Source organism: Symphalangus syndactylus, chromosome 7 (assembly GCF_028878055.3).
Source record: "Symphalangus syndactylus isolate Jambi chromosome 7, NHGRI_mSymSyn1-v2.1_pri, whole genome shotgun sequence".
NCBI classification, from domain to species: Eukaryota; Metazoa; Chordata; class Mammalia; order Primates; family Hylobatidae; genus Symphalangus; species Symphalangus syndactylus.
In genome coordinates this window covers 39,231,355-39,243,397 of record NC_072429.2, presented here as the reverse complement: position 1 = coordinate 39,243,397, position 12,043 = coordinate 39,231,355, and the positions used below count along the sequence as shown (strand labels likewise).

Below are 12,043 nucleotides of genomic sequence, written 5' to 3'. Positions count from 1 at the left end.
CAAGACTCAGTAATATACAACTTAGGAAAAGTACCAGTCCTCTAATTGTCTCATTATGTTACCTTGTCAGTAACATAATGTTATTTCTATATAAAAAAGTAGAGCTATCTTGTTGCTGTCATCTGTCTGGGAAAAAATGTTATCACTCTAAACAAGAAGAGGTCAGAATGCTCTAGGCATATGAGGATTCTTTAAAAAATAATAGTTTAGTTTAATATTCACATCTCTGTGGCAAACCCGACTCTTGGTAGAAATTTACTCATTGATTCTGTTGTGTTTTTGCCCAAATCATATAGCATATTCATTTGCAGGCAATTTGAAGCAGCCATTTGAAAACCAGTATTTTGGAAATGAAAGATTCAGAGATGCTCTCTGGCCCATGTTCCCTATAGATGTTGGCGTTCTAAATAGAACTAAGTCAGGGAGCATGTGATTTACAGTATCATCTTCTTAGTTTTCAATATGAATGAGATCAGTCCATTGTTGACGGAGGGATGCGGATGTGAGAGTAGGACAAGGAAGCATCGAATCTGCTTTTATTTCACATGTCACATTCGCCTGGGTCCTTTGACTTCGTTACCAGTTTTGTTATGGTCACTGTGATCCACTTCTCATCTGTCATCTGTGGAATGAATTCCACAAGCTCCACCTTTTGCAGAAAAACAAAGGAGAGAGTGTTTTTCTTCCCATTCACGATGCAGATGTCTCTGTTCCTGAGTTTAAAACAATCATAAAGACAGAAAAGCAAATCCCTGTAGTAAGAAACCAGACTTTTCAAACGAAACATTTTATTGTAAATAGCTCTTCATAGGTATTCCTCCTGCTTCACTCCCCACCCACCCTTGTTTTTTTTGTTTGTTTGTTTTCTTTTGATCTTTTAAAATGATGTTTATTATCAGGACTAGTGTTTCCATGGGGTGTGGTGTTACATTAAAATGACCCCCCTGCACAGCAGGGGTTGAATGTTTCATTGTAACTTTGGTTCCATGCCCAAGACACATCTTTGCTTGATCTGCAGAAACTAGTTCCATTGCTGAACTTTTTCTTTACACAATACATGTTTATAGTTCTTCTCTTCTGATTTGACATATACATGTTTCATTAAATGCAGCATATATTGTAGATTTTCAACAGGGTTGTGTAGGAACTGTCAAGTAAGAAACCTTGAATAATGGCTTTAAAATACACAGTTGTAGTCCTGGCTACAGGGTAGTTCTTAACTTTTGATCTCCCTCTCACTGGTGTAAACAATTTTGCCATCTTTGAAGGTTCAGAAGCATTTGTCTTTCTGGGATCTTATCCATGTTTTCGGTTACTCTGTAAAACAGAGGAAAAAATTATTTATATATCAATTTTATTAATAGCTGAATCATAAAAAACAAACTTTTAAAAAAGACACAGATTTTTTATTCTTTACCACTGCTTTGATGTGTATGATCTTATGCAAGTTACATCTCTAAGCTTAGTTACTTTAATTTTAAGTGAGAAAATAGAAGTCTCTATTTCAAAGGTTGTTGCAACACAATGCATATAAAACAATTAATGGTTCTTGTCTCAAAGTAAGTTGCCTGAAATATTATTATCATTACTGCCTTTTCCTCTGAGGCCTTCCAAGGTGATAGCTAAGAAGTTAAATTGAATAATCATGCCCCAATATATCCATTTAAGATGTTATTTTATTTTTGAAACTTATTTTAGATTCAGAAGGTAAATGTGCAGGTTGGTTACATGGATATATTTCATGATGCAGAAGTCTGGGCTTCTGTTGAACCCATCACACAAAAGTGAACATAGCACCCAATAGGTAATTTATCAAACCCTGACACTTCTCTACCTCCCCACTTTTGGAGTCTCCAGTATCTACTGTTTCTGCAAGATGCTATTTTAATAGCAGACCTGTGTATTCCCTTCAGTGACTTAATTCTATGTCACATTTCCTCCCCCCAAAAATTGTAACCATTGGCAAGTTGTCTCCCCCTGAAGTCCTGATTGAAGAACTCCCTGGGAATTCTGCCACACAGGTTTCTTGGTTGGCCCAGAGATGTCCCTGAAAAGGTGCTACCCTGGGGATGTGCCAGTCAGGACTCCTAGCCCTGTTCCTCTGTAAGTCCATATGTCTGAGTTTTCATTTATGTAGAAGTCTAGGTCATAATGCTGTCTTCCAATGAAAGCCAGAAATAGCACAGAAGATTTGCTATGAGGATGTGCTGTCATGTGCTACTTAAGGGAATGGCCTTTAGGGTCTGAACAACATGGATAGAGAAAATGGGATTTCTATTTTCTTGCTGTATGCCCAAAGATAAGTTATTTAACTTATCTAAGCCTCAATCTCCTCATCTATAAAATAAGGAAACTGATTCTGTAGAAAGACTTTACTATTATTGCAGAAATGTTAAATCCAAAGTTAAATGTTAAAACCACAATCCAAAATGGAGGAAAAGGAGGCATTTAGTACCCCAAGGATACTTCTAGTCTACCAACCAGAGGCAACTTAAAGATCCAAAGGCATATTTGCAGAGCCATTTTGCTCCCAAGACAAGGTTAGACTGGGATGAAAGAGTGACAGAGTCACAGAGGAGAACCTGTGGGAAGGAAGTACAGTGGTTGGGGAGTGATCACACTGAGGGAATGAGGAGGAGGTACAAAGAGGCATAAAGAGATTGATGGTGGATTCAAAGAGGCACACTTGCTTCCTATTGCTCAGACATAGACTTTCTCATCTTTCCTTGCTTATATGTGAGCGAGAACTGAAGAGTGATGACAGGGAAGAGAAAGCAGAGACAGGTGCCACAGTGTAGTTGTCTCCTTGCCCCATACTTTATCAAAAAGCTACCTCCTCAGCAAAAAGCTGTGGGTTGTACCACCAACGATGGGAGCCAGTGAGGCAGTGGAAGAGGCTGGGCCTTGGCCAGACTGGGAATAGTGCAGTGGGCATCCTCTGCACAGCCTTCTGAAGAATTCACACATATGTTGCCCAGAATGGCCAGCCTTTGGTCACCTCTCATAGAAAAGATATCAAGTGTTGGTCAATAGTAGCCAGAGAAACATCTGCAATCACTGTCAAAGGAGGTGAGAGGGAGAATCCTTTTCCCTCTTCTTCCTCCCTGCTCTCCAGAATGGCTGAGCCTTGAAGAAGAAGAGGAGAGGAAGAGTTCTCTTGGAGTCAGACCCTGAACTACAGCTCCATGGGGGTACTTGGCTCATGCCTAAGGTAGGATAAGGGAAGAAATGAGAATAAAACAGAGTCTGAAATTGAACTTTTAAACTGGGTTAAGACTTTTGAGGATTGAAAGTGACTGAGAAGTTGGGGGACCAACCTAATATTTAATTAAAAGATGAGAGAGGGAAATAAGACAGAGCCTGAGTGAAGAAAGCTATGATTTGAGAAAATAGATTGAGTTCATATTTACATTCCACTGGGATCAGAGCCCCAAATAACTAGTTACAAATATAACCTTCTTCTATTCCATGGTAAAGAAGAGAGTTGATCTGAATATATATAAAAAATTCTTCAGGGATGTATTTTTGTTTGTGTGTTTTTAAATATAGAATAAATATACAAACACAAAAAGTCTTTTACTTGCAAACTTTCAATGTATAGCGTATCAAAGATTAAATCCTATATATTGTGTCAAAGCATGTATGCATCATTTCCACCTATCACAACTGAAGTACAACCTCTCATTTGAGTAAACACATGTTGGTTTTAAAAACCAGTGGACTTACAGGCAGTCCAGGCAGTTTCCTGGAATGTTAAGTTTCTTTGAATTGAGACGTACTTGTAAAAGGAACTATTATTTCTATAGTGAAGCCAGATTTATTCAAATTAGCAATCTGAATTATTGCAGTTACCCAGTGGGTAACAGGAGTTCTTTTTAACAGGTTGCTTAACAGTGCTGCACTTTAGTTTCTTCATCTGTGGAAAACAGCAATTGCCACTATCATTTCTGAGACTTTACTGCATGCTACAAATTCTTTTTTTTTCTTTTTGATACAGGGTCTTGCTTTGTTGCTCAGGCTGGAGTACAGTGGTGCAATCTTGTCTCACTGCAGCATCGACCTCTGGGGCTTAAGCCGTCCTTGCACTTCAGCCTCCCAAGTAGCTGGTACTACAGGCATGTGCCCCCATACCCAGCTAGTTTTTGTATTTTTGTAGAGATGGGGTTTCACCATGTTTCCCAGGCTGGTCTTAAACTCCTGGGCTCAAGTGATCCACCTGCCTCAGCCTCTTAAAGTGCTGTGATTAGAGAGCCACTGTGCCCAGCTAATGCCACAAACTCCAAGTCTTGAGTACGGTGATGTGACTTCTGACTTGTGGTTGTAGCATCTGTAAGGGCACCACCGTTTAATCAGTTACACCATCCAGGAACACAAGGGCCATCTCTGACACCTTCCACTCCTCACCCTATATATGCAATTTATCATAAAGTATTCAATAAATGGTAACTATTATTATTACCTCCACAATACAGATGAGGACAATGAGACTGAAGATTATTAAATAATTGGTCCATAAAAATCCTGGTAGGGAAGACATAATAATACTGTATGAAATGTAACTGAAACTGGAGGATCAGGGAAAGCTTCCCTGATTTTCTACTGAGGCGGGAAGGATGAATGGGTATCAACCATTTAATGGTGATGTGGGAAATGTGGTCCAGGAAGATGGAAGCACATCTTGAAAGGCATGATTCAAGACAGAATGCTTAGTATGTCTACAAACTTGACCTTTAATGAGCCTTTCTATGTGCCAACTACTAAACTAGTTGCTTTACCTGTATATAATATTACTCAATCCTCAGAAAAATAGTAGGTGCTATTACTTGCTAATTTTTTATATTAGGAAATTAATGTTTAGAGGGTGCTATATTTTGAATGTTTGTGTCCCCTCCAAAATTCATGTTGAAACTTAATCCCCAGTGCAAGAGTATTAACAGGTGAGGCTTTTGGGAGGTTATTAGACCATGAGTGCAGAATGGATGAGGGATTAGTGCCTTATGAAAGAGCTGGAGAGAACTAACTTAGGCTCTTTCGCCCCTCCGTCCCTTCTGTCCTGTGACACAGCTTTGCCCCCTCCAGGGGATGCAACAACAAGGTGCCATCTTGGAAGTAGAGACCAGGCCCTCACCAGAGACCAAACCTGCTGGTGCCTCGATCTTCAACTTCCAGCCTCCAGAGTGGTGAGCAATACATTACTATTACTTGTAAATTACCTAGTCTCAGGTTTTTTGTTACAATAGCACAAATAGACTAAGACAGAGAGTTATAAGTCTCTATTATGCAGGATTGTTGTAAGTATTACATAAAATAATAAATATAAATGTACCTTTTGAACTGTTAAGCAAGTTGTCCTCTCCTTCCTTATTGAAATATCATTAATATTATTTTAAAAGTATTTATTGATTGTTGACTACATGCTAGACACTGTTGATTATGTGCTAGGTATTTGGTATATAAGGCCAAACAAAATTATATGGTCATTATCCGCATCAAGCATATTTACAATGAGAAAGAGAGACATTAAAATATATATATATATATATTTCCCCAATGTATGTAAAATTTGTTCAGAAAGGAAGTCGAGAAAGATGTCCTTGTGGGAATCACAACTGAATTGAGATCTGAAGGATAGGTGAGCAGTAGGTGTTTACTACTTAAAGCAGAAGGGAAGCATTCTGTGCACCAAGACAGCTTGGGCAAACTCTGTGGAAGGCAGGAAGGCATGTGGTTCATTAAGGGAAACTGGAGCAAGAGGAAGCCTGAGAGATTGCCCATGTGGTTAGACCATGCAGGGCTTTGTTGGCCAAGTTAAAAAAATTCAGATTTGATATTTTTCTTTTTAACTTGTTATCAATAGATTGGTTGAAGGAACTTGATCCTGATAGTGATGTTTTCCTAGGAGGGGGTCAAGGTAAGGTTTGCCTTTCTAAAAGCTCACTCTAACTGCTGTGTGGTGAATGAGTTACAAGAATGTCTACAGTGGAAGCACTGAGCCCAGTTAGTGGGCTACTTCAGCTATGGAGGAGGGGATAATATATTTGTTTATGTCCTCTTTCCTTTGTCAATGAATTCTTTAAGGTAGTCTTCAAATGGTATATAAAAAAAAATCGAATATGAGTTATCTTTGAAAGATATGACAACTCTATTCATGGCTCTGATCTAACATATCCCAAATCTGCTTTCATATTCATTTTCCCAGCTATTCATTCATCCATCTGCCTCTCAGTTCATCTGTCAATCTGAAATTTATTCTGCACCTAGGATAGATAAGGCACTGTTATAGACACTAAAGATACAAAGATGAATAAAACATAACTCCTACCCTATGCTTTATTAGTACAATTTGTGAGACAAATAGGGAAACAATTTATATATGACTGGATAAAGCTAATGGATACATTTACATAAAAAGGAATTACTAACTGGCATACAATGATTCATCTTATAGACATTCCTTATCCATATAAAAACTAAGGAGTAAAATTTTCCTACTAATACTTTGTTTATTTATTTTTTGGGGAGATGGAGTCTTACTCTGTCACCCAGGCTGGAGTATAGTGGTACAATCTCGGCTCACTGCAGCCTCTGCCTCCCTGGTTCTAAGTGATTCTCCTGCCTTAGCCTCCTGAGTAGCTGGGATGACAGGCACAGGCCACCACGCCTGGCTAATTTTTGTATTTTTTTTTTTTTTTTTTTTTTTTAGTAGAGATGGGGTTTCATCATGTTGGCAAGGCTGATCTCGAACTCTCGACCTCAGGTGATCCGCCTGCCTCAGCCTCCCAAAGTGCTGGGATTACAGGAGTGAGCCACTGCGCCTGGCCGATCCTACTAATACTCTAAATGACTAATATAATAGAGACTGGTCATGTGGCCATTTGTTTTCCCCAGGCTACCTGAGTCAATATTTGCACATTTTAACAAATAATACAGTATTTAATTTTTCTTAAGCTTTTTTCATTAGAACAATAACACGGTATTATGTGCCTTTTAACAGTTTTTATGTTACTAGACAGGAAGTAAAAATATTGGGCTGTCAAGTTCAAAAATTTATGGTTAACACTGGAGAAATATCATTAAAAATTATATATATGTATATATATATATATATATATCTCCAAATGCATGTAAAATTTGTCCAGTGGGGGACAGTAAAAATGAGCTAGACCAGTGTATGTGGATAAAGAATCATGATCACCTGTTCTGTGGTCCTCCCAACTTCATAATGAGCAAAACTGGTGCTGTCATGTTCTTCATTAATTCATCCCTGCTCAGAAGAGGAGGATTTTCAATGGGTCATTGCAACCTGGGTATAGCAACTAATCTGGTGATAGGTATTTTTGTATTCCTCTCATTTTTTTCTTTGCTTTGTCTCCCTGTGTAACCATGTAATGTGACACAATAAGTGGTTGCTATGGCTTAAATGTGTCTCCCACAAAGTGTGTGTTAGAAACTTAATCCCTAATGCAACAGTGTTGGGAGTTGGAACCTGATGAGAGGCCATGAAGGTGGAGTGAATGCCTAATAACTCCAGGTCCTTCAGCCTTTGGACTCTGGGACTTGCACCAGCAGCCTCCTGGGGCTCTCAAGCCTTTGGCCTTTGACTGAGAGTTACACCTCTGGCCTCCTTGGTTCTTGGGTCTTCTGGGTCTTCTTATTCCTTTTTTTTTTTTTTATTTTTTGAGATGGAGTCTCATTCTGTCGCCCAGGCTGCAACACAATGGTGCGATCTCAGCTCACTGCAACCTCCACCTCCCAGGTTCAAGCTATTCTCCTGCCTCAGCCTCCCAAGTAGCTGGTACTACAGGCACCCACCACCATGCCTGGCTAATTGTTGTATTTTTAGGAGAGACAGGGTTTCACTATATAGGCCAGGCTGGTTTTGAACTCCTGACCTTGTGATCTGCCAGCCTCAGCCTCCCAAAGTGCTGGGATTACAGGCGTGAGTCACCAGTGGTTCTTGGGTTTCTGAATTGAACAGAGCCATGTTACTTCTCTGGTTCTCCAGCATGCAGATGGCTTACCACGGGACTTCTCCACCCCCATAACCAGGTGAGAGAATTCTCCTAATAAAGCCCCTCTCATTTTCATCTGTCTGTCTGTCTATCTATCTATCTATCTATCTATCTATCTATCTATCTATGCTATTTGTTACCTCTCTGTAGAACCCTGACTAATACATTGATATGCTATTCGTTTGGAAGACCAGAATGCATAGCCAGATGATATCTTCTGGAACTACCTGGAGTCCCCTTGTTTAAAGTAAAAGTCCTAATATAATCCATGCAGTTATTTAGTCTGCCAGCACTGAGTCCAGTAAGGGTGCCTTCTAGGGAGCGTTCAATGGCTTCTATATCATTACTGACAATAATGACTTAAGCAATTACTAAAAGAAAAGAAGAAGGAGTCACTCCATTTTAAGGAGGACTTTGTAATTTAAGCTAGTCTTGGGTTTATGAACAGAATACAAATCATTAATTTAGTATGGAAAAAAATTTATGGTAATTTGCAGTAAGCTTTCACTACCTACCAATAAAAAAGCACTTTTTCCCTTACTTATTCCTATTTCTCTCTTGCCAACTTTGGAGACATAAGTAGCATTAATCAGTTTTCAGTGATGTTTTATTCCCTAATATTATTTAAGTCCACATTATTCCCTGAAGAGAGGAGATGAAAAAGCAACTATTTGTTTGGGTTTAGGCTGTAAACTACTTGGCAGTACCAGAGGTTATAGTTTTGAATTTAGTATAATTTTGTGTACTGGAATACTAGTATAATTTAGTGTAATTTTGAATTCAGTAAATGTGGTAGTTAATTTTTAAATCTAATAATAGCTAAGAGTTACTGATTAATAATTTTCCAGGCACTGTTATGCCTTTGACATGCATAACCTCATTTCATTCTCTCAACACAACATCCTGCTGTAGGTAACATGAGTATAACCATTTTGTGGAATAGGAAACCTAATCTTGGGTGGATTAAATAAACCGCCTATCATCACACAACTAGTAAATGGCAGGACTCAAGCTTAAAAGTATATCTGACTTGTAAGCTGTGCACTCTAACCCCTCAGCCATTTTATTGCATATGTATTATATTATATTTTCCAGATTCACTGTCACATTCATCTGCTATATTATTAATTATCATTATAGTCATTCACTTAACAGACAATTACTAAGTGTCATTTATGTGCTACTTTGGAGGAAAAACATCAAATCTTGTACATCCCTCAAGGAGTTACACAAAATGGGAAAAGGTACAGAGACGAGCACACTGTAATTTCAAAAGCCAATGGCTAAGTAGTACTACACAAATAGATGATGCTTCTGATGAGGATACATATGAACACCAATGTTGCTTGAAATACGGGAGAAAGGCCCTTTTTTATTTGTGAGGCAGTTTAGTGGTTAAAAGTGGATTCTGGGCTCAGGCTGCCTGGGTACAAATTGGTAGCTGGATAGCCTTGGGAAAGTCACATGCGGTAGTTTCTCCAACTACAAATTAGGGATGAAAGCAATACGTATCCCACAGGGGATTTCATGAGGATTAAATGTATCTATTACTTAGAACAGCTCCCAGGACATAATCAGCTTTGGCCAGCATTGATGTTAATGCTGAAGCCTATCCATTTTCTACCTAGTACTTACGATGTTTGATATTTCTTCCCTAAACTACCATGTATTACTTGTCTCTTACTAAAATTTATTTTCCCTACTTTTAAAATTTATTTACTGTTTTTTTTTTTTTTTTTGGTGGGGGAGGCTGTTTGTTTTCTGATACTCTGGTCATTTTGATCCTTTACTAGTGAATCTCCCTCCACTTCAATTTGGATATTACCATTCAATTTAAGAGACTCAATCCTCTTCTTTGCATCCTACAAGGCTATCACCTTTCTTGACAGACAAAGGATAATGGTCAGTCTGAAAAGAAAGTATTTTGGAAGAAAGAATATAGCCAGAGAGTGAGTTATGAGTTCATACATTTTCTGAGCATATCTGCTTAACTCTTTGCTTGTATCAGGTTATTCTAAAGCACTTTTACTTGTCTGTTCCATATCCAGGTAACAGATCTCATACCTGTGGAGGGAGAAAGTGCCTTTCTTCTGTCTTGCAACTTGCTGTAGAAAATGTTAAAATCACCTGAAGTCCAGGAAAGATCTCAGGCTAATATAATTTAATAGGATAATCAGAGTTGACATGAACTATGATAAATGGATTTCGAATAGCCACTGGCCCTTCTTCTTTTTTAACAATGGTATTGAGATTTGTGGTTTCCCTGTTTGGCTGGCCATCAGAATCACATATCGTGCTTGTTAAATACAGACCAATCCTTGCTCTCACCTCTCCCACCCTCTCTCTATCTCACCTCAATCTCTAGTGATCTGACTCAGCAAGTCTGAGGTGGGGCTTAAAAATCTATATTTTTAAGCACCGGGAATCACTAAGATTATTTATGCATGTATTCATGAGACATGGACTTGATAATAGTAATTATAAGACTCTCCTTTTTGTTTTCTATATTGACATTGAGAAGTAACTTATTTGAAAACAAGATCCACTTAGCCTGCTTTCTTGAGTTTTAATGAACTCCCTAGTCTCTACTGGGGAAAAGGGGTGAAAAAACAGCAGTCATTACTAGCTTGTTAGATTAGCAGAATCAGAATTTTCAAGCTGAACACAACACTAAAGATAATGTCATTATTTATTTCACTTTGCAGATATAGATGTAACTTTCCGCATAATGGGAGATTATGATGAGAATACTAGCATCCGCAGACATTGTGACTTCCCGAAGTAATAGTTAACTGGAACAAATTCTTGATTCCGAGAATATTCAGCTTCTTCACTTTTCTAATAATCACCCAAATAGACTGGATCTGTTTCTCAATCTATGGCATTTATGCTAACCAAAGCAAATGTGTTTGTTTTTTAAAAACATAGCATGGTTAAAAAATATAGACCAGGCCTGATGGCTTGGTCAACACTTTGGGAGGCTAAGGCAGGAGGATTGCTTGAGCTCTGAAGTTCAAGACTACCCTGGGCAACAAAGTGAGACCTTGTCTCTACTAAAAATAAAAATAAAAAAATTAGCTGAGCATGGTGACACATGCCTGTAGTCCCAGCTACTCAGGAGGCTGAGGTTGGAGGATCGCTTTGAGCCTGGAAGATTGAGTCTGCCAGTGAATGATCTGATTGTGCCACTGCATTCCAGCCTGGGTGACAGAACAAGACTCTGTCTCAAAAAACAAAACAAAACAAAACAAAAAACTAAAGAAAGGCATAGTAACTATAGGTAACATCCTTTTTATCAATTACCTCTTAGAACCACATTTTGAGAATTAAATGGAATCTTACCTTTAAGAGGCACCTTGACATCAAGGCCATAGAATAAAGGCAAGAGAGAAGAACAAGAATAGAAACAGAAACTGCAGAAGAAAAAGAAGAAGATTATGTAAATCTGAATTTCTGTAGTGCCATTCAGGTAGTACAAAACCTCAGCTTTTCCACATTGCTCAAGTCTAATCACTTCACCCATGAACATCAAGCACCTTTTTGTTTAAAAAAATCCACACCTTTTATGTAGCTACTGACAGAGAGTATCAGTGTTCAACTAACATTGATTCATACATTTTAGAATCATGAGATGGTCTTACAAACAATTGGTCTAAGCTCCTAATTTTACAGATAAGAAAAATAAGCACAGAGCAGTAAATCAATAGTTTAATTTCATACAATTTTATGGCACAGTGAGGGCTAAAGCTTAGCTAGCCTGAATCCTACTTTATTATATATCACCATCTCTATCTTTCATGCACGAGAGGGTATTTCAAAAACACAAAATATGATCAGAACATACACTTAATCATGCAGTACTATCTTTTTTTGGTTAATATGGTAGGTTTTAGGATTAAGGCACAGCTGAGAGAATATTAATCTGTAGGCTAAATATATACTTAATTACTCACAGTGGAACATTTCAGAGAAAGAAATGGACACTGTTAATAATTACATTGGGTTGATGGGTAAAAACTGGGTCTATCCTA

General features: G+C 38.2%; 1 protein-coding gene across 5 annotated transcripts in view; it reads right to left on the bottom strand.

Moving 5' to 3' along the window:
* Positions 1-771: 771 nt before the first annotated feature.
* The window catches only part of JAKMIP2 (janus kinase and microtubule interacting protein 2), a 186,205-nt gene continuing 174,933 nt past the window's right edge, over positions 772-12,043 (bottom strand). For 3 of the 5 annotated variants that reach the window (XM_055285732.2, XM_055285729.2, XM_055285733.2), the window contains 2 exons: positions 11,355-11,425; positions 772-1,317 (listed from right to left, as the gene is read on the bottom strand). In XM_055285732.2, coding sequence (XP_055141707.1) covers positions 11,375-11,425 — 51 coding nt within the window. In that variant the 3' untranslated portion in view covers positions 772-1,317; positions 11,355-11,374. The remainder of the gene's footprint in view (positions 1,318-11,354; positions 11,426-12,043) is intronic. The other 2 variants (XM_055285731.2, XM_063643227.1) reach the window with 1 other exon arrangement.